Source organism: Lepeophtheirus salmonis, chromosome 3 (assembly GCF_016086655.4).
Source record: "Lepeophtheirus salmonis chromosome 3, UVic_Lsal_1.4, whole genome shotgun sequence".
NCBI classification, from domain to species: domain Eukaryota; kingdom Metazoa; phylum Arthropoda; class Copepoda; order Siphonostomatoida; family Caligidae; genus Lepeophtheirus; species Lepeophtheirus salmonis.
In genome coordinates, this window is record NC_052133.2 from 29474883 (window position 1) to 29499780 (window position 24898).

General features: G+C 29.2%; 1 protein-coding gene across 3 annotated transcripts in view; it reads right to left on the bottom strand.

Annotated features, from left to right (window-relative positions):
• LOC121114880 (protein quaking-B) overlaps positions 1–24898 on the bottom strand; it is an 80836-nt gene that overhangs the window by 23338 nt on the left and 32600 nt on the right. For all 3 annotated transcript variants that reach the window (XR_011779365.1, XM_040708987.2, XM_071887295.1), the window contains exon 3: positions 14674–14790. Coding sequence is in view for 2 of the 3 variants with exons in the window: in XM_040708987.2 (XP_040564921.1) it covers positions 14674–14790 (117 nt within the window). In the remaining variant the exon portion in view is untranslated. The remainder of the gene's footprint in view (positions 1–14673; positions 14791–24898) is intronic.

Sequence of the window (24898 nt, forward strand, 5' to 3'; positions counted from 1 at the left end):
TTGACAAAATTAAAAATATCTTTACGTATCAAGGATAGCAGTGGATAGAGTGACCTATTTTTGAGAGTCAACCATTTTCCATCAGTATTTTTTTGTTGACTAAAGGAAACTTATAGCACATTGTGGAACTCAGTGTGTTTCAAATGTCTTTTTTTGATGTAATTGCTTTTCACAATAAGTACATAACGCACCTACATGCAAAGGACTGACCTCATTTTTGTTTCACTCATTATAAATATTGTTTTAACTCAGCGTGCGTGTTATCTATTTTATGGATAAAGACATACAATATACATACGACTAGGCTTTATATCTCAATATTTCTCGGGGTTTTATACCCACGGGTAATTCCCGAGAAATCCTTATTTATAATAATAAAACAACGTTTGTCTTTCTGTCTAATGCATGAATATATGAGAACAAGTAACAGGGTGCAGATATATAATATCGAATGTATGTACAGGGTGCACGCTATATAGTTTTTCCTGACGTAAATCATATAATTTTTATATGTAAGATATAATAAGGCCGTCCTATTAACAAAATATTAAAGGATTGTGCCTGTATACAAAAAGATCTATTTTTGTTTTTTTATTGGTCTCTTATGTATTATATCATAATTAATGTGCATTTTCAGTATATGTTAAGATTTGAATTAAATATAAGCACTGGTATGTTAAAATGATTTTTTTTATTTTTATCAGTGAGCAACCTAAAGACTAAAGTACTCATCCCAACATATTTTTTTTTCTTTCTCAAACTCTCTTTATTATTTTTTCATTCTTGAGGAGGAAACACGTCATATGAATTGATGAATTGATATAAGTATTATGGTTTTGAGTAGTTACATGTGCTCATAAAAACGCAGACTAACACTGAGGATTTCTGGGGGAGTTATTGTCTATAATCTACATTAATAAAGAAAAATTTGTCAATTAGTCGGCGCCAAATTATAATGGCGGATGCTGTCACTAGCCATGATATAGGTTTCATTTAATATTATATATAATCCACGACAAATTAGCTTTTTCATCACTTACTATTTAAAATTGATGTTTGTTGCGGGTGAGATCTGGTTGCTGAATTCGAAAATGTGGGACGCGCAAGCTCTAAATCAACTCGTGCCCCCATAGTGATAATCATAAAAAATCTAGGACTACCTTAAAATTTATTATTTCTCCTTAAAGAATAAAAAGAATTACTTAAATCTCACTAACTGGAGCCTGATATTTACTATTTCCATTTTTCCCCGGGATCTTACTCACAGACAATTCCCCAGAAAATGAAAGAACTATAGGTAGGAAACAATAGAGAATGTTTAGTTAATGCTAAAAGCAATGAGTCGTTAAAAAAGGGGTACTTTCTAAATATGGAAAAACGATATTCTGTCTCTCTCTCTTTTGTGTGTGTGTTTGTTCAACATTATAATATTATTTTTTAACATTCATTTCAAATATTGTGAGGGAGCAGCCGAGGGAGGAAAGGAATAAGATAGTCAAAGTTAATTTGACGTAAATCCCTTTCTTTCAAGTAAAAGAAAAATAAAATTCTGTAAAATAAAATATTTTAAGGTATATAGTCAACTAGATAATATGGATTTGAGTTTCTCAGATTTTCTTATAAGACATCTGAGAGGAAATGTGGAACATGGTTATAAGAATATATTTAATATATATATTTGGTGAGTTAACACAAAAAAAATCTTGAACAAAAATCTACTATAAACCTAATAAACCATTAACATTATTATTCATGTCCAATCTTTTATATATTAATCTAGAGTTAAAAAATTTCAAATCCCTAGAGGCCCTTTGGACAAGCACTCTTCAAGCCTTGGTTGCTGGAAATGATCTTTTCAAATTTTGTTTTTATTGTTTTCATGCAAGTGACAGCAGATTTAATCCAATTAACATTTTTGAATTTTTTATATGAATTATTCTGACAAATAAGTAAATGTCGGTTGTGATTGAGGGAGCAATCTCATCGATCATCTTTAGATATTTCCTCTTGGGCTACTCAACATCCAGAAATAAAATAGGGTCTGTAGATATAGAAAGTGAAAAGTTGTCATCTGGGGGAACACGTAACAGGGTCGTTATCTTGGCAATAATTTTGTTCTAGTAGGATTTATCAGTCTATTAATAGTGAGTCATCCATAGTTAGTCACTCCAAGCAGGCATCCCCCCTCTAATAAAAAAATAGACCCCCATAACAGAATCGTGATTTCGATACATCGTAAAAAAACGTCTCCTTTGAGCCAGGTATGGCGGACATTTTTTGGTGGCCCGTTGAGAAGGGAATGTAATATTTGGGTATCTTGAGTTTCTAGAGTACATAACCCTGGAACCATAAACCATCTATCTACTTTTTTAAAATGGTTTATTCATTGAGATTATCATAAAATAAGCTTTGCTGACTGAAAAAAGAAAAAAAATTATGGACCGAGGAATCGTGAACAGAATAAAGCAATTAAATATTCATTTAATATCCTTTATTCGGGAATGAGACAACAATAACCACTCAATAATTTTGATTTCTTGCAAATAACTAAATATTTGTTCTTTCTAAAGAGAGTAACCATAAAGATTTATAGGAGAGTCATAAGTGTAAGCTCTTGTTATTCTCCGCGTAGAACTGTCTATGTCTTTAATATACTTTTGTGTACGTATATACTTTCTCTCACAGCTGTTCGAAGATAATTTAATGAAAGTTTATGACAGCTAAGCTGCTTTCTGCAAAGCATTGTAGTATCTCAAATTTCTCCTCATTTAGGTAGTTTTGAATTCTGATAAAATTATATCAGCGGATGGGAAATTAATCAATAGTTCAAATTAATGAATTTGAACCGAAAGTATGTGGTAATTCATATGCAGAGAGAGATTGAGAGATGTTATTACCTGACGATTTTTTACGGAATGAACGAAAAATAAATAAAAAGACTATATCCCCAAAAGTTTTTTCTTTACTTATCTTAAAAATGTAGTTTTCATCTACATTTTGCCCATCTTTAATAATATATTGTGGACATCTAATTAGTCCCATGTGTACATGAAAAAAAACAACTAAAACTAAATTAAAAACATTTTTGTATACAGGGTACAAACAAACCATTAAACCGGGAAATAGAGAGTTTTTATTTGAATGGTCAACGTTCTGCTTTTTTTTCAATTTAGGTATTTCATTCCAAACCAAACAATAGAAAGCTTTATTAAATCCCACATGTAATTATGATTCAATTTTTGTTTTGTTTTGTTTTGTTAGTTTAGTATGTGTAGTTGGGGGAGGGGGATCTCCGGGGAGGGCCGCAACGCTTTCTGTTTTTGGCTCAATGTCTCCGAGTGGGTTTGACTTGGACTCGCCAAATTTTCACACCACATATCTAAATATACATATATTATATAGTAGGAATGTATTTAAACATAATGTCAGATAAGTGTTTTACCACAAATGAATACGACTCCTTAAATGTTGCAACTGTCCCACAGCCAGGGGTGGTTGCAACAGTTATCAAATTTTAGTTGGAAATCTAAAAAATTAGATCAATGATATTTTTTGTTGAATAAATAACTAGATCTTTTAAGTTATTAAATTATTCACTGTCAATATGTTATAGACGATTAAGAAATTCACCCTCAAAAACCTCTCTTTTGCCTAAAGAAAATGTGAAGTGTAATTATATAAAATAATAAATAATGCGTGGAAAATGGTAGTACTTGTCCCTTTCTAGTAATCATTACAATATCTCACATTTCTTCTCACTGAGTGAGTTTTGAATTCTGATAAAATTATATCAATATTGGGAAATTAATCAGTAATTTAAATGATACAATGACAAGTTAGACTACATTATTACAAAAATAATACACCAAAAAAACAAAAAAAACAACAACTACATTTACCTCTCAAAAAGATCTGTTATCTAATATCCTTTTTCCCCCCAATAATGATTATTTTATTATACAACTTTGTTGTACATTTTATTATGTCCTGTGTTGCAACTACTCCTGGTCTTCCCTGCAACAAAGGGATATAAAAAGCCGAATAAGCATTGCCTATATGTTTTTTTTACTAAGCATGAACGATCATTGAAAAAAATCTGAAAAAGTAATTTCAAGGTAATTAAAACGTGTCTCTTGCACCGTATGTAAGTGCACTGATGAAAATATCTCCATCTATATTTTGTCAAAATTAGATTAAATTAAATTTAGATTATGAAAAATCATTTTTAATGTATAATGATTATAAATGGGACATTAACTTAACATAGCATATGATAAGGTAATTACTTTTCAACTAGGCATAAGTAAATTACATTAGAAATGAACAAAGTGTTTATAATTTGAAAAATTATATGTACTAAAGTATATTAGAGTGTCCGTTATTTGGAGTAAATCATTTATTTGACTGCACAATGCTCTTTTCTGCTGTCGGAAATTCAGAAAGTAATAATCTGCAAAATTTCAAGTCCCTCATACTATTTTGTGTTGTGTCAACTCGAACAATTTAGTCTCGTCTGTACTCAAATTAAGTTGATGATCTTTTTACTCCATTCAAATGTTGTGTCGATTTTCTCATTCTAATGAACCCAATGTCTATTTCATATTTTAATATTAAACCTCATCGAATGAATTGTGTTTTGTAGTGCTGTTTCTATGTGAGTTTCTAGTCAATCTCAATTCTAATGAGTTCTTTTAATCTTGAAAAAGAGAGACTAGACATAACTATACCACAGCTTTGTATGTAACTACACGATATTACAGTTAGGATAAAATATTGGGTCCTTTGTTCTCAAAAAAATTATCCAATTTTACATGAAAAGTAATGTACATCATAAGGTTACAATTAGCTGTCCGTTGGCCACACATGGCCTGGAAACAGTTTTTGAGTTGGGTAGTTCATTATATAGAAAAAATATAAGTTAATTCTATTATTTTAAAGCGTCCTTGATGATTAACATTGGTGGAGTTTTTGGGAGGGCCAGAAGAGCAAAATTATGGATAATTGGGCCTCCTTAAACAAATTTCCAACTCCAAACGGGAGTAAGTATGTGCAGCTACTTAATATTATCTCTTTGCTTACCTTTTCTAATTTATCGACTCCAGTCAATCCATATCGACTTTGTTCGGTTCAACTCAATCAATTTTTAACCTATACAACCATAGTACCTATTAACACCTTTAATATGAAGAAATGGGCATAAATAGATCCGAATTTAATCATTTTCAGACGTCTTTAATCTTCTCAAATTTAAAGCTATCGACAAATATTGTGACATTATTCTTGATTTTACTAAGAAAACTCTAATGCACCATGCTTTCAAAAATTGAAATGTACTTTTCTATGTATTCTCTCTTATTCTATGTTATTTTTATTGGATTTGACAATCAATAAATTATAATAGTTAATTATTACGACATGATTAGTCACTGAAATTATTATATTTCCACCAATTTGATCATTTATAGTCAAAAATTAAAAAGTGCATTTTCTCTTAGCACAACTCCAGAGACAGTATGTGAGTGACATGAGGTAAAGGGGTTTAGAAGACCTTTATTAGACAATGCAGATCATTAATGATTCAAAAACATATAATAGTAATTTTTTGAGTAATCACAGTTTGAGTATTTATTTAAAATCAAGTTAATCGTGATTTGAAATATTTAGAATCTATTTATTTAGTAAATATAAAAATCATGACACTTTTGGGGCTAGTCATGATCCGACAAGTTAAAATAAAGAATAGAATACCTTTGTGTTTTATAGAACAATGAATTTCCAATTTCGGAAAATCCTACGAGAAAAATTGTAGGATTTAGATTCTCAAAATCTTGACAGATGAGCTGCCTTGTTATGGCAATTAAGAAAATGGATATAGTCTTGGGGTTAAAGATGAACCTAAATAAAAAGACACGAAACAATTGACCAATTCCTTCATCTCAACAATCTATATCCATATCAATAAAAAAAAATCAAATCTGATGGTTTTATTCCTAACTTGGCCCACTCTAACTTTTGGCATCCTATACATTATTCGTCCCAGAGGAAACCATGGTCCTTGTGGCTCCCGACACTCCGCCACTCTACATTTTTTAAAATATATAGGACACATGACATTCTCCATTGCTTCTCTCAACCTACTTCTTCATAAAAAGAAAGTAAAATTGATGCAACGTTGCTCAGTGGAAATACGCTCGGAAGAAGTTATTCTATGAACTCAATGTGCGTAGGTTTGATATTCTGTCGCTTCTACAGAAGGAAATATACATATGACATGGTTACTGACTTCAATTTCCTAAATCAAATGGATTCATTGTAGCATTAAATATTCTGCATATACATATATAATCGATGCAACTCCATTTGACCTTTAGCAATAAGGATAAAAAGTCTCTAAGTTATCTAGTTACGTTGATGGTGTTTCGGATTTGTGCCGGAGGTATAGAACTCAAGTAAGATAGACAAGAAAGCAGTATGTAGTATAGAGAATCATTTGATTAGAAAAAACAAACAAACTGGCATTTGTTATATGTGGCTCTCTAAATCTCAGTTATATCAATAACCCTACATAAGTATAAATATTGATTTAATTACAATTTCCTTCAATATCTTGTCACTCACTCATGACTTGCCTCAAGCTATCAATAAATATACTAAATCGTCAATAGTTAATAACATGAACGATAAAACATGACATTATCTCTCTGTTGATATGTGTATATCCAATTAGACTGGCTCTTATTTTAAGTTTTCCGAAATGTTATGTGGGCATAGTAAAAAATGAAGCAATATAAAATTAGCTCAAGGCTTAGAAATTTTGCTGGGTCCTTGAATTTGTCAATTTCATAATTTTATGAAACAAATAGAAGGGTTACCTACAAAATAGTCAATGTAACTTAAAAAAAAAAGCACTTTTTATCTTTGAAAAATGTTTGTCAAAGGAAGTTTAGATTATATGTTATACATTAAGGTAGTTTTGTGTCACTCCTTATTTAGGACTTAAGACTGCAGTTCCACACTGTTTAATCTCCTTCCCATCCAGTTCTGTACTGCATATCAATCCTATAGATTATAAAGTTCGGTTCGTGTTGACGTCCCTCTCCTTCATTTTTCTTTTTTTAAATCAGTTCTACTACTGACAGTCCGTAGGACCAACGGTATTCAGAACCTGGCTTAAGGCTGACTGGACCAAATAAATAAGGGGTGACACAACACTACATAAAGATAACAAAAAGTGCGCACTATACGCGATACTACAATACTTTATAAGTCATTTTGTATAATAAATACTCACTCAAGAGGAAAACTTTATTTAAATTTAAAAAAAAATAAGGTTTATTTATCTAAAATAGTTATTAATTATAAAATCCTCTATTCTTTCGTTAAGAATGATATTTCTTTGATAAAAGTGTGAAATAAATGACTTCAATGGACCGGTGCAGCTTCTAAACATTGATTGCTAAGACTTAAAATTTATATTTCTTCATTTTTTATCACAAATTACAATAAGAACCAATCTAATATACATGGAATCTCAACGAGGGGGTATTGGAGTCCCCCTCCCCTTCTCTTTCTTACTGAGTCTGAACTAAACGCCCGTCTTTCTTAATGACATATATTTGTCAACATACGCTCTAGTTTTTTATGATTGAATGACAAATGATGATGACGGTAAAGTTTGGAGTAATAGGTAAGACATTTATTACATATTTGATATACACATGTATATGAATCTAGTATAACCATTTATTTCAAATGTAAAGACGTAAAACAGGAAAAGAAATCATATTTTAGATCCTTGTCTACGTCTATGTATGAGTAGGGATGTATTTTAGGTGGATTAGAAAAGGAAAAACAGTTTGTTATATTGTTGTATTCCAGGGGTTAGCAGAAGAGCTGTATGAGCCAATTTAAAATTCATACATAACATCATATATAAGGACATCAATTTGAACTCTTTGGCTTTATTATCCATATTGCTATTTGTTTTCAAATAATTTTGCAAATTTTAAATTATAAAAATGAATGGAAAAAATCGTTTTTCTGTAAACTTTGGAAATTGAATTAAGTTAATGATTTTCATAAATCGCACCAATGAAAATTCTAGAGCTAAGTTTGTATGTGTTTAACATTATTGAGTATTTTGTCAAACCATTTTTCGGCAATGTTTACTTTCGACGGCAAACGCATGATATATGGACTGACTGTATTTTCAAAAAAACTTTACAATCTTGCCCCTATAATTAAACCACGCCCATCCTTCTACTAGTTCTATAGTCTGATTACCACGCATTATAAAAAGGGATATTATGTTCCTGTACTCTATTTAATAAATTGTCTATGAGGAAACATGTTTTGAGACAAATCCCTAAATACAAAATATTTAATCATAACAGAAATATGGAGAACTTAGATATGTGGACAATTCAAAATAGGGGTAAGGATATTTACAAGTACATATAACAGGTGAGTTCGACATATGTTTCTTAAAATATTTTAAATTCTAATGTCAATGGAGTCTTTGACAAACATATTTTATTCTTTTCCCTTTGACCCATCTAAAAGTCAATTCCCTGTGGTTCTCCAGTGTTGGTTTAATCGTTCAGAATGATTAATTTTTTAGAGTATAATAGTTATGTAATGAAAGAGATAATTGAAATAAATCAATCTTGTAATGAATTTCTGAAGGAATAATTTTTTTTTTTTTGGTTTAATCTATTTATTTTATTTCCAAAATAATAATTAAAATAAAAGTTCTTTCAATTCCTTAAGAATTGCCCGTAGTTAGTCAAAAAAAGAGAAAAGAAGGGAAACAAGGGTGCATTCCTTGGATACATAGAAAAAAGGAAAAACAGTTTATGAGTTGAATTTCATTCAATGTCTAATGACCTCCTAAAATAAATAAAGACTTTAAAATAAACAAAAGGTCAAGAAGGAAGATTAATAATGATTGCTATGCCATTTTTGGAACTATTCCCAATAATTGTATTAATAATAGTTATAAGAAATAACGTCAGCATTGACCATGTCGGCCATTTTAGTGGCCCACACAAACAAGTTTAATCAGAATAAATATATTGAGTAAAATAGTGAACTACTCGATGTCAAAATTAAACCAACAAATAAAAGGACTTACACCTTTACTGTCTTTCAAATATATATATCTCTGATCCCCAGTTTTATTACATTGGTATACAGCCTTATTTCCACAGTGTAGAAGATGAATTAACTGTTATAATGAAAAGTGAAGGATATTTTTCTATAATTATCCTTTTTTTCTCATCCCTAATCAATCCAAAAAATAAAAAAATTAATCGCACAAATCTAGCCATTTTCAAAAGGATTTACAATACTTATTACTTTGATATCATTCAAATATCTCTGTTTTTCATTGGCATCTATTAGTATTCAAAGTATGCGTACTAAGTCTATTTTAACTCTTAAAGCCATTTGACGAAGTTTATTCAAGATTGATAGGACATTTGTTTATTTCACTATGGAACAGCAGTTTCTTCCGCCAGAAAATCCCACACTTATTGTTGTTACTTCATTGAACATGAAAATTACCATTAAAATTTTCAGCCACAATAGGTTTGTCTTGTAGAGCCTTTTTTTTTAGTATAACTTCGATTCAGAGCTATATTTTGAAATGACATAAATATGTATAAAGATAAAAAACATTCCAGCATTCAGAAGATAAATTATTTACCTCGTTATCTTTAATACAATTCCTACAAAATACGTCTAATCATACAAAAATCCAGTAGAATGGAGGATATGGAAGTTAATCTATTTTTCTAAATTGCTTTATATGATAGCTACAACTAAATAATTAATATTTATATCACAACTTCAGGAAATGTGTAGTTAAATTTATTCAAGTTTAACCTTAAATTTTATTATGGAGTATTTAATAAATAAGGAATGTAAGGTTATGTGAAAATATTTGGAAATTAAATATAACTAAGGAGATTATTTGACTAATTGTAATAAGTAATTAATATTTTAGAAGCCGAAAAAGTAACCCCAATATAAATATATTTCATATCCAATGTATTTAAATAGTATTTATTTATTAGATGTATGTAATAGAATCGACTTATTCATATTTAGTTTTGGAACTTTATCTGCCTTTTGCACCTAATTATATTTAATTTTGAAACATTTTCAGGAGGCCGTCATTACTTTCAATTTTGATGCAATTTATGAGATCAGTCAAGAAGTTATTTATTGATGACTTTTATTGACTCATAGTCAATCCTAAGAGGAAATAATATATTCTTAATCAAGAAGAATCTATTGTGTAAAAAACCACTATTCTAACCCCCCCCTAAAAGTTATAACAAACTTTTTATTATATTTTTACAAGTCTATGTTATAGAAAGGTGCTAAAAAGCTCCCCTATAGAAACTATATCAAAAAAGAAAGAACAATATATATATTTCATCAAAGTAACTACTGGCTTTACATTTATGTATTTCTATAAAGTTCATCTTCTGAGTTACCAAACAGAATTTGATAACTTTCTTTTTTGTACAAGAAGGAAAAATGTATTATATAGGACTTATTAATATTATTTTCCTTACGTCAAAGAAAAAAAAAGGATACTTCCTTGAATATTAATTATTACTCATAACATAAATTTTTAGAGGGAAATATTTGATTTATATTCATAAACTATCATATGTGGTAGGTCAAGAAAAAAAACCAATTAATCTTGAACAAAAATTAAGATTTTTTTTTTTTTTACATCTAGTCCAATATTTCAGATATATTCCGTTCCGTCATTCAAAATTTCAGGAACGAGTTGTTAAACTCAAAAGTATTAACTATAGATTAAATCTTTGATGTGGTTAGTGTGACTTATTTTTGCTCCGATATGGCCTTTCAAAAGAAATTTATCAATTTATAATTCTTTCATTGCAAATTTTTGCTACTTTAAGTGCAATTTACAGGAACAAAACATATTTGTTAATAGAAATGTAGAAAATTAGTTGAAAATGTAAATTTAATCCAGATTCATATTTTATTTTTGTGTTGACAGATAGAAAGTAAAAAAAAGTACTGCTTTCTTTACGAATAATGGTCCCTTTATCTATTTGTTTGTTGACGGAAATGTTTAGTGGTTTCTTTTACTAGATGTTTGTATATAATATGAACAAAAGGAAAGTTGTATATAATAAATGAAGCTTAATCTTTTTATTCGCTTAGATATCAGGCTCTAATGATAAGATAAGAGGTAAATGATTATAAATTGATAATGTATACAAGAAAAAAAAATAGAATAAACATTCAATATAACCCAATATTTATCCAACTTTCTATTCCATTTAGATAAGAAAACTACGACATATATAAATACAGGAAAAAATGTTTTAAGACGTCAGCTAACCTTTCATCATAGGATCTTAATAGATAAGCCACAGAGCCTTTCCTCTGATATTTACCTACTATGTATGTAGGTTTCACTTTTGGAATCCAAGGATTTTTCAGGTTTTACATTTAAGCAAAATTTACGTGACATCCCGCTTTTAATTATCTCATTATAAAGAATCCACTAAAAATTAGATTGTTAGTGACTTACTGTTTAATATATCGGATTAAGTTAAGTAATCAGGATGATATGCAGGATATATATATTTATATTTTTTTGGGGGGGGGGAGGGCTTGGTTTTAAGAAAGAAATTCAAAGAAATTTAAAAATATCATAGCTATACTCAAAAAATTAAATTTTTTGGAACAAAATTTGAGATATTAATTTTTGGGGGAAAAATTTTCAAATGGTAAGTTCTTCACAGAAAATTAATTTTTTTAAAATTTTTTCGAAATTAAATTTCAATAATGAAATTATCAGAATTTTTTTTTTCAAATATTAAATGTTCTATTAAAAAGCAAAAATTCCTTAATTTCCTCAAAATTTGGCTACATCCCCTTGTAATAATAATAAAAAAAACACTTTACCCGTGAGCTCTGAAAAATAGCTTTCACACCCTTAATGTTAATGATTAACATGAAGACCATACAGTATCTTCTTCAAATAATATAAAAATACTTAAACTTCACCTTATTTAGTAACCGATATTTCCAGGGATCAGGTTATTTAAAAGTTTGTTTCCCCTGCTCAAAGGCAATTTCACAGAAATTGAGAAAGTCTTATAGGCATTAGTGTTAAATTAGAGTTGTAATGGATGGGTATGAGTTAGAGTAATTGAGTATTGACTTGAGTTCTAAGTCGAGTAAAAACATCGGCAAAGAAACATATTTCACTGATAAAATATAAGCTCAACAATTAAAATCAGTTTGACTACCTCAATATTTAAGAAATCAATCATAATTAATCAAATAATATAAGTAATTTTAGAAAATAATTATTTGCATGATGGGAAATTTCAAGCCTTCGGTCCAATACTTATAAAACTAGTAAGTTGAAAGTGACATAGAAAATTTCTATCATAAAGCTTTTGTGGGTAAGATTCATTTTATAATCTCTTAGGATTAAACATATTTACATAGACTAACGAAATTCAAACTGTTAACAGAATTTCAAAATGATAGACTCACAAAATTAAGACGGTTGACCTAAATTTAAAAGGGTAACATTTAATATTTTTCTTTTTTTCAAAAAATAAACATGATCAAGATTTTTTTTAATATATATTTGGAATTTTTTTACAAGTACAGTCCAGACAAAAGTTGGTGCGAATTAGTTGCTAAAATCATTTTGGTATTAAACTGGTCTGAAATTTTCCAGACCTCATCCCAATACTAGTAGGTACTCTAATTTTCCTCCATTATTCCTTGTTGTATCAATCTAATATGTGCATAACACATTCTACACAAAAATATAAAGGAGAAGAATAAAAAAAAGTCATTTCATTTAATCAAAGAATAATCTAATTTTTGTTAAGGAGAAACTTCTTTCTCATTAAGAAATCAATTAAGAAAAGTCTTATAAACTTATATTCTCAAAACATACATACATATATATATATATAATATATATTTTTTTACATAGGTAAAGAGCTATTATGTATCAACTTAGAAAGTTATACAAGGGCCATACGATAATACACAAATGCAAAAAACTATTTTTACGAAAAATTTACAATGTGTGTATGTTATTCATATAGATTCAAGATGGGCACTCAAAATATGGCGTCGACATACAGACAAATAAACTTAGCTTTATTAATACAGATAAAGTTGTAAAATTGTTCAACTGTTTATGTCGCTTGAGAACCACTGTATTAGTAGATTATACATTAAAGTGGGTTGAAAATCAATTATGTATTTGGAAGATTCCCCAATTGACTTGAAATTTTATTTATACATATTTTGTGAGTTTTTTTAAAAGTATTGTCCCATTTTAACGAATTATGGTCAGAAATTTGAATTGTTGCATAAACTTTGCTGGTATTTTTAACCTACAATAATTACTCAAATGGTTCAAGTTTTGTTCTTATTACAAATAAAATCATAGGTCCCAATATCTTCAAAAGAAAATGAACTATATGAAAAAAAACACATTTTTTAAGGATGTCATTTCCTCGAGCTCTTATTGAATCAAATTTATACCAAATACACAACTTTCTACTTGAACCCCTTCTCAAAATTCGAAAAGTTGATTAAACCCCCTGAAAACCACCCACCCAGTTGTATAAATATATTTCATAATATTAAAATCCTAGATAGTATTTTATTCGATAGTATATTACTATAATGCTTAGTAATATTTTAGTAAAAACATAGCTAAGCTATACATTTGTATTTCTAAATGGTAGGCAAAATTTATTCATGGAATTAATAACATAGCCAGTATATATATATATATATATACAAGGACTACAAGGTATCAACAAGGAATTTTATTCTTTTCCTTCTGTAAACGGGGCTAAGTTGAATATAACTTATTTCTTCCTTTATTGATAAAAAAATAATAAATTACAAAATAGCCATGACATGACGTATCAAGTGAGACGAGAGAAAAGTCAGCAGACACAAAATACATAGGGTATTTTTCTGTTAGGGAGATAACACCGTGTGACCGTCAGGCACGACTTGTTTGCAGATCCAAGGTGCTAGTATACCAGAAAAATTCAATAAAATTTTAAACGATGATTAGTACTGAAAACATTATGGAATGTTAAAAATTCGAAATCAATTCAAAGTACTTATCACAAGAAAATAATGAAACAGAGTAATTTGAATTTTTCAACAAAAATTAGACTTCCTCTTAGAGTTTAAAATATTAGATCTTGTCAGGTTAGTAACTATTCTTGTATATCAAACAATTGTTATAGAATTGAGTATTCATTGAAGAGAACCAGTTGTTCTAAACCTATTTAAAACCAACTTTCACATTGTTCATTTTCTTGTTGTTATTTAAGGAAATATTATATTTTTGAACTTTTAATTGAAAACAGCGTGAGGAATAGAATTTTCTCCATAAGAAATAGAATTGCGTCCCATGCAGAAAGAAACACAGACTTAAACACATATTTTCAGAAAAATAATGTAATACATTATATTTTCAATTGCTTTCTAATAAATTATATTTACTTCTTTAGAATATTTATCACGAATATTATACATAGCATTTTGGATCGATTGAAATGATCCCTAGAACTTTTCTACAAAAATCGGCTAAATTACATTTTTAAATAACTTTGAATGTACCTTTTGTTTATCCCGCATGGATCCCCGACCCAATACCGCCATTTTTGACATCGTTTCTTCCTGTAAACGCTTCATAGAGTTTCCTTTCGGTCCAAGAAGTTTCCCCACAAAATTGAACTGAAAAATAAATATGTAAAATTTACCAATGAGAAATATAGAATGGAATAAATTGTATTATTATAATCCTTAAAGGTAGTTTTTGTTGGGAAAGAAAGGGGGAAGGGGGGCAAGAAAGAAAATGAGAAAGAGAGATAGTAATGGTATACTATAAATCAAGTTCCTTTTTTATATACCAATATATCTTTTTTTTGAGAGGTTATAATTGAATCAAAGATTCAGTAGTTCTATATATTAGTAAAAAAATTTGTCAAATATTTAAAATGCGTATTATGTCATTATCAATATTTTTTATGTCAACTGTTGATTTTCTACTTTTCTCTCTCTTAGTTCTGAACGTTGATTGATTGAATTTCGAACTAGCTGCTCTTGTTATGCTATAGTAAACTGTTCCTTACAATGATTATTGAATAATAATTTCAAAGTTGGTACTAATTTTGGATTTCTGTTTCTTTTTGAATGAGGAAAGGTTGTATATATACAATAAAGGTGCTAAACAAAATTTTGAAGACTAGACCGATCCCATCTTAAATCTTAAGGACACATGTAATCAGATTCATAAGTCTACCCATAAAACAATCTTTGCTAAATTAAATTATAGTGTGTGAATATCTATGAATCTTTAACAAAGTTAACGCTCAACGCGCTCTGTACCTTATCAGTCTTCTTATTAATTATCAATATTATAACTAAAATATAGGGTATATTCTATAACTTCAGCTAGGATATGAAGCACTTGAGGTAAAAAAAAAAAAAGTAAGGTCCTTCATTTTATTCGATTTTTGTGAGGTTATATACATTTAACCTTAATTTTAATCAAGATAAAGTAAAAAATAAGTTATTTTTCAATTGCTGAAACGTTCGTATCAATTTGTTATTTTGTTTGATTTTCATGTATATGGTTCTTTCATGTCAAAACATGGAATTGAATCGTAGTTATATCTAAAAACGCAGGCCAAATCTTTTTAAGTTGGAAATTTTAATGGTAATATAAAATGTTCTACGGCTTAAATTACAACAATAAATGTGGGTTTCAGCCTGTGGGCCAAAATTATGTTGTATGGTATTATTGCTACCCATCTTAATAATACTAACAATAAAGGCCCTGCAATTATATTAGCCATTAATTGCATCCTAAAGGTTAAGGCTTGAATTAGCCTCCCAATTAATTCAATTATTACCAAAAAAGGGATTAAACCTCTAGGGGCTCTCTGTGGAACTAAGTGAGCAAACCTATGCTTCCCTTTAGTTTATTTCAACGAATAGGGGGGAAGGACCCCAATAAGAATCTAAATGTTGCTTATTTTTGAAAACGCGGTGGGGGTTACTTTCTTAATAGTATCGCCTACTTTGAGTCTCCCAACATCTTGTTGTACACTTTTAGAAGGCCAATAATCAAAAATGTGGATAAAATAATGGAAATCGTCGAGTCTGACCGTCATGTAAGCACTGTTTTGATTGTAATGGCGAAATAATAATAATAATAATCCATTAAAAATAATGATATATTATGATCAGGGGCGTCTCCAGGATTATATTTTGGGAGGGGCTTGGTTTTTGGGATTTTTTCGAAAAAAAAATCCCAAAATTATGATTTATTGAAAAAAAAATCACCATAGATAGATGTAAAAGCCTGAGACACACCATGAAAATGGGATCCCCGGAGAGACACTTACATATTAAAGGTACAATTAGAAGTAACTTTAATGTAAGCATCATTCTTAAAAAGTATTTTATAGTTGTTATATTTTTGTATGTTTCTTTCAGTGTGGGTTATTTTATATTTCATTAATTATTTACTATTACACAAAAAAGAGGATAAAAGAGTAAAGAGAATCTATTAATGAAGAGAGGGAAATATTCTATGTTTGTACTTTGTAGGAAGAAAAATAAAATATAGAAAAAATACCGGTCCATTTTGCAAAAAACAAAAATTCAATTTTCTTTCCAAACACAGAGGCAGTATATATTCATACATAAAAAACATATTGCTGTAAGATTAATTTTACTTCCTTTTCTAAATATGTATATGAAGAAATTATTAGTATTTCTCTTAACGTATGTGTGTATTGGCATAGAAAGGCATAATGAGAATTGCTTAGGTATTTTTAAGCAATAAGAATATAGGAGGGAAATAACGTAGGAGTTGATTCTACGAAATCTATTTCAGTAGTAATATTGATTTATTTGTAATTTTTTAAAAACAGAAATTTATCGAGGTTTTGTCTGGAAATTTTTGTAGTCCCTTTCATACTGAATTATATTGTATAAAAAAGGAAAAATAAATTCAAATATCAATAGGCTTATATATCATTTGATCAACTTCTTATTCATTCTTTTCTCAATAAAAAGGAATTTAACAAATCAATATTGCAACTGAACTGTAAATTTTCCCACACATCATACTTTCACTTTCTATCTCAAAATTGGAGACCGTTACAGCGGAAAGTTGAAATTCAATCCTATCAAACTTCTAATAATAATTACATAAGATTGTGATTTTGTCACTTATGGCGAACTCGGGAAGGGGGGAAGAGGGGGCACTCGGAGTCGATCCGTGGACTGAAGGATGAAGCCAAGGTACAAGAAAAAGTCATGATAAAATGTGATCTCCTACGGCCTCATCTTTCAGTCCACCGATTGACTCCAAGTCCTTATTCTCTCTCCGAACTCTTCATAAGAGACAAATTCACAACATCCTTCTGATATTGAGACATTCCATGAACTTTTTATGATCCTCCAAAGTACTAATTGTCTGAATATTTAAAAAAAGACTCGACCCTTCGCCTCCTACTCTAATAATATATATTTTTCGTCTAGCTAAGATATTTCCTTATTATTAAAAGGCTGTGAAGATTAAATTATGACTTTCTGTAATAAGTAAACAACGCTCATGCCCCATTGACTTAGTTTTGTAAAACTTTAAGCATCTTACATGCACAAGAATAATTTGTTGTTATTCTTGCCATGAATTTATTTTTTTATTTTTCGACCTTTTGTCCCCTAATCCCTATGACGTCATTTATCCATTTTGTCATAATATTATTCCCGTCTACGTAGTAATAATTTGACCACAATACACCAATAAGGATACCCATGGTCCTAGGCCTGACCCCTCCCTATATAGCTACGTGGTTTGTGAATATCTCCAATTCAACCTGAAAAAAGCCAACACATATTTATGTGTTTTGGTAAATAATTTGTAAACTGTTTATTTACAAGCACAAAAGTCCCATATTTTGTATATAATATGTGTTTTGAAGGAGTATGATATGTGACACTTCAGTTGAAACATGTTTTTTTAAAAAGAGTTACATATATGATAATGATATTTCCCGGGAAATGAGAAATCCTTTTGTGTGGGTGTAAAAAGATGTATTGACTGGAGATAGAAGAGAATTAGAAAGTTATCTTTAGAAAATGCTAAAAAAATATTTTAATCTCTAAATAATTCGTTAAATTATCTTCGTTTTTATATAAATGTTGAAAAAGTTTTATTTTATTTTTCTAAAGCATATGACGTCTGTAAGAATACTTTGGTTTATTAAAGCTGCCAAATATTAATTCATTAAATTAGACGTTTAATATAAAAGGTCTGAGAGGTTTTGTAAATGATGCATTAGTGTTTTTCTGTATACTGGTACCACAACAGGTACTGGGATACTGATGCATTTCAAACAGTACAATAATAAAATGATGATGAAAGCGTTGATTGTAGATACACTACATAAAATTGGCCTTCCGATGGTGTGACTCCTCAAACGTTTGACCAACACACTCACCCTAAACAAAGTTGTCCTTGCAAGAAATCAAATTCCTGTTATAATTTCTGAGCTAGCTTTACTCCAAACAAAAATATGCGAATGCTCCTTTTATGGACATATTACTTAACCCTTTAAGGCATTTTTTTCTATTTTTAGTTGGAAAACTATGAAAAATACCGGAAACGGTAGCAATATATATTAAGTTCCCAAAAGCTAATAATAATAAAATAAAACACTGTTCAGGTTTCCAACAATAAAAACATCTTGCACACGTTCTAGCTCAAATTTTCTACAACTCCAGTAATATGTATAAAAGAAAAAAAAACTTTTCAATCAAATTCTACATAATATATGTATACTTTATCCAAAAATAAAAAAATGGAATGAGAGGGAAAAGAAAGGGGTGGGGGGAGAAATGAAGCTGACATCTACAAAATTTTATTCAATATTTTATACATTAATTTAAATGCATTCAAAGAAACATTTGCAAAGTAAAATAGAATAAAGTCCTGACGTATTTTTATTGTCATTTCTGTCATTCAGTATAAAAAAGACGCATTGACACAAACATAATTACGTGAATCTTTATTTTATTATTTCTTTGCTCTAGTTTTTTTTTGATGTTTTTGTGAGTATTTATTTCGAATTAAGACAGAGATTATTCATAAAGGTTACATCATATCTACATACAATGCATTGATTTGTTCATAATCCTTCATGCAAAAGAAATAAATGAAACAAAAGCATGAACGGCCTTTATTCTAGTAATACTTAATACGGAAATCCAGTGTTATAATTAAGAAAAAACTCTTCTGAGAGAGCCCAACTATAATTTATGTGTGTACTCCATGGAAATAAATATTAATGTATTGTAATTGTGGACAATTAGGAATTCTAAAGAAATAATGAAACACAGTTAAGTTCTATAATTCACACAACTTCTTAAAAAAAATATGGTACGGACGACTCAAGACAGTTAGATGTTTTGACGTGTAAAAGTAGGTTTTTTTATAATAATTATTTTAGTAATATATTGGTCAGTTTTTCATTGCCATTGCTGGAATTTATTTCCTGATAAATATTTTTAAATTATTAATTATTTTGCTGTCAGTTAATATAATTACATCCAAATTCAAGACTCACTCACTGAGAAGAAATTTGGGATATATGATCCATCAAGACAAAAGATATCTTGAAATATATTTTTCAAAATTAATTGTTGTTTATATTTGTATTCTTTAATGAATACGCTTTGGAGGCGTCACATATTGAACTTAGCGTTGTATCGTTACGATGAAGGAATAAGAAATTGACATATTTTATTTGAAAGGCCATATTGGGGCCTTATAAGTCTTTTAAATCAAATAAATGTTCTAATTAATAGCTGAAATTCTTGGGTATCTTAACAAATTAACCCACAAATTTGAGTACAAAGTCTATAATTGAATCAAATATATCTGGGTTATATATATACATATATGTATGAAGTAAAAAATAAAATAAGATTTTCTCTTTTTCTTGATTTTTGTTCAAGATATTTTCTATGTTGACGCACCTCATATGGTAAGGCTCAGGAACTTACAGTCCTCAAATGGCAGTAGATTATTGGTAGAGTTCTAAATTCTAACCATTTTATAGCGTGGGAGATTTTAGTGGTTTTCAATTTGCTCAGTGGTTTTAATTTTCCAAAGCTGAATCATTATTCTTTGATTCTTGAGGAGAGAAAATATAAGTGTAAAGTATAACCACGAATAAAGAAGAGTAGCTTGAATGTTTTTGGGGAGATATAAGAGTAGAATTGAGGATCAACATATGAGTAAATCTTGCTATGTCCTTGCTAGATAAGAAGGGGAATTTTTGTTTATTATTTTCTTCTGGTAGCTGCTTATAGCAAATAAAACGTCATGACGACTAGGATACTCTTCTCCCAAACATTTTTCAAAATTGCAGAGTTACCTTGTCTTTTTAACATACTGGCAGTTAAGTTGTTCATTGAGCATAACAAGGTCCAATGATTTACTTGATATTTTTACACCAGCTACATATAATATGTAAAAGGTGGTTATTGATTGATTCATGATTTGAAACAAAAGATTAAAAAATAAAAAGAAGACATTTATTCCCAAGAGGATCAAAAACTGTTTATTGAGGCTCTGAGTGTGAAAAAAAATATATGGAAAGAAAGAAAACCAGAATTGTTATATAAATACATATATTATATAAGTATAATGGATCCTAAGGGATTTCCGATTTAAAACTCTTTAATAAATAAATTGCACTTCCTTCCTTTATTGGATGGGAAAACAGCTTTTAGACCTCATTGCTAATCATAACCTTTTTTTTATCACATTAACTAATTGGAAACAGACTAATCAATGATAAAACCCATTTTGATAGGTTTGTAAATATACAATACATGAAGGAGGGGTTAACGATTGCGTTAGTTGACACACTTCTACTCACTACCCCATTTTGTGACCCCACTCTCTCTTCCGTTCGTTTTTTCAATCAATGAGCGCGCTCCCGCTCTTGCTCAATCTGGCTGAGCTATTTTCTAATTTTTTATTATGATTACCTTTTCATAGAAGATACATTTTTATTAGAACATTAACGCTAGTATCCGGCATTGCCCAGAATAATTAGGGACTGAATAATAGGCAAATTTTAGTATTATGTATATATAGAGATGTTGAAAATATGATCTAGAGCAATTGCTATACTTTTTGTAATTGTCACCTGAGCTTTTGGATTGAAGACTTGATAAGGAGTTATAAGTATAAGTCCTTGGTGGGCTCAGAGTAGAATTGAGGATAAATATCAGTGTAATTTTCTGTAAATGTGTCCTTGCTATATACAGAGTGGGATTTGAGTTTATTTCCTTTTCTTCTATGACTACTTGCAGCTGATTTAATAAAACGTAATGGCAGCTTAGCTGCTCTCCTCCAAAACATTCTTCAAATTGTCATGCAGACCTCGACACTTTATTTTAACACAGAGAATATCATCAGTCTATTCTTTTCTGTCTTTTTTGCTTATTGCATATGTAACTTTTCCTTTGTAGAACTAATCTTGATACTCTAGTTACAAAGGTGACTTCTTGATAGAGGGTTCGCAGATAGTTACAGAGCGAGGGAATTTTTAGGTAACTCACTTACTTTGTGCAAATATTGATCAAGTGGTCTTTGTTTTGCTAGTTGGCTGATAGCTTTGTTACAATTGAATAAATAAACTCTAAGAAAAGAGACGACAAACATATCAATCAGGAAAAAAAAACACATCAACTTGAAATCTGATAGTTTAAAATGGTCTATGTCTGTAATGTTCATATTTTAACTCGAGTCATTGTTAGAAATGAAATTTTTGTAGAGAAATATTATGTACAGTTTTATTCTTCTCGGTCTCTACAAACATTTTTTTTTCATTATGTGTGTGAATGAGAGAACATAATTGAGGTACATTTTTTTATCTTTTTATTATATCAGCCATCTTATTTACTCTTTTCTGGGAGTATCTTTGGTATTGAATAGTTGAGCAAGGACTCTTGGTCCAATGAATTTGCTCTTTGAAGACACAGCGTTTTTTAGCCCAAAAACATTCAATTTCTTTAATAGACAATTGCAAGAACGAATATCATGAACCGTTGCTATGAAATCAGGCATTCTAAAATAGCCTCACAATTTTTATTTATTTGATCGATTTTTAAAAAAAAGATCGTTAGAAACTAACAAGGAGTCTAATTTAAAAAAAAAAATCAGAAGTTTTGACAACCAATCACTAAAAAGTGGATTAGGCATTATAGGGATAGTAGAAGAAATCGATCTAGCCAAATCAAATGGATTTTAAGTAGATATTACTTTGATTTAATTACAATATTAGTATCTATAATTGGCATCAAGTAGTATTAAATACAAGTCTTAAGCTTTTTTATAAAACATTTGTCAGAGTTTATTCAAGATTTATTGGAAATTTGTCCATTTTAATTAGTAACAAGTACCGTGAGTCACAAAAATGGCGTCCCTACAATTATCACACAACTCATGACGTCAGTGAAAATCCTCTATAGTAATGGGATTTATAATGTAATATGACCTACTCAGTATTCACTCTTCAATTCCTTTCTGGCATCAAGTCATTTTGTGTAGTTCATTGTTGGTAGTAATAGTAACTTAATATCTAGTCTATGTAATATATATGACTATATATTTAGGTGTATACTTATTGATTGAAGCGCTCTAGAATCGGATATTTCCCATTTCAGAGAAAGTATTTTATTAGAAAATGTTTCTGTCAAGTTCTATTCTTATAAGAAAAAAAAAAGTTCCTATAGAAACATCAAAGCAGAAGTCAGAAGATTCAATATGAATAAATAAGCTATTTTATATAAATGTTGAAAAAATTCAACATAAGGGCACAAAAATAAAATTCCACCATCTTTTTTCCCTTATTATTTCGTTGCTAGCACAAACCATTATTTCATTTTCTGGTTACAGAATTTCCTGATCATTTTTTTTTGTAGAAAATAAAATGATTTGTATTTGATTACACAAGAAGAAAAAAAAATCTTTTAAGCTTCATATTTAATTTTAGTAGTACTTGAAAGTATATAATTTTTTTGTATATTCAAATTTTGCCAGAATATTTTGTGAATTTATATTTTTAAAATTTTTTTATTACCTATTTAAGAAAAGACATTTTGTTAATGACATTTTCACCTTGCTTTTAAAAAAGAAAAAACCTTAATGACCTTTATTAAAGCTTTCCCTCCCTCTGCTTGAAATACTCATTAGGAATAAGTTGTTTAATTTTTATACATATTATATCTGATTTTTGAGAATTTTTTAATTGCATTTTGGGAGTACTTTCACGCTTTTTTGAGCTGACTTTTGAAATTAAAGACCAAGAAAAAAAAAAAAACACTGTTCCATATGATAATTAGTTTATACCTTGCAAAACTTTACCTTCACTTTGCATATCTGCCTTTTGAAAATTCTAAGAAAATGCAATTTGAAAACTAGCTCACTTTGAGGGTTTTGTTTGGAAAGGAATAAACCCTCGATTTTTCTTTTTTTTTTACGTCGAAACGGTTCATTTAAAGCGTCAATAATTCAGATTTTATTTATAAAAATAATTTACATCTAAAAGGTCTAGATCAGCTTCAATAATGATTTGTTTGATCGAATTTTATTGAGGAGCACATCGCCCCAGATTAATATAATAACATATAGCCTTGACTATATTTTGATTTCATTAAAAAAGTACTTTTTTATTAATATTTTAAAATGAACTAAATTTAAGAATACAATATTTCTAAATTTTAATTTTTTGTTATCCTTTTTTTTTTTTGATTTTATGTCAATCTTTAACTGTTTGTCCTAGCAAACATTGACCATTTCCTAAATTTGTAAAAGAAAATCCAGACGTTTAGGACAGGATATAAAAAGAGGAAATGTCGGAGGGAGTGTGGAGAACGGTTGGTCATATATATACCTAGTGGCAAAACATGACTGTTAGATTGAGTAGATTCATTATGTACATGAAATCTTCTTCCCTCAACGTAAAATGTCAATTTGTTTAATACCACAGATGATGTTACTATATAATTTTCCAGATATTCCCTTATTAAGTACGTAATTTTTTCTTCCTTTCGTGCAGAATTATCCCTGTTAATTCAATTAAAAGGGCAGGTTCATGAAGGTTTTTTTTTTTAGTTTTATATAAATATTTAAGTATACTTAACGTCCCTGGCAGACAAAACACTATTTTAGAGTCAACTGTTTTAAAAATATATACAGTAATTTGTGATATTTTTTTCATCTCAGAGCTGCTCGCAGCTAATTATATGAAACGTCATGATAGTTAAGCTAATTTGACATAACGACAGGTCGTATTTTGTAGAACCCTACTCATTTTTAACATTTGCAATTTTATAAGATATTATGTCTTATTTAGACACCAAAATAAATCCCAATTAATATTAATTTCATTTAGAAATATCCCAAGTCAAAAAGTCATTCTATAAGTATTTTATAAGGTCACAATATCGGTTGAATTAAACGAGTTGTGTTCATAAATTAGGGTGACTTTGCGCAGGCAACTTACATTTGGTATGCTCGATTTTTTTTTATGTAAGTACACTCACGAGGAACATATATTTACTGTTTCAGCTATATAATATGTTTAATTTGTTTGTGAGAGGCAAAACAGTTAGAAGTAAATGTGTAAAATTTGCATCAAGTTTAAAAAAAAATGAAATTAAGTACTCCATTCACTGAAATGTTGACAATGACATACGGTGAAACTGTTCTGCGTAAAAAATATTTACAAACTCTTCCAAACATGTCTCG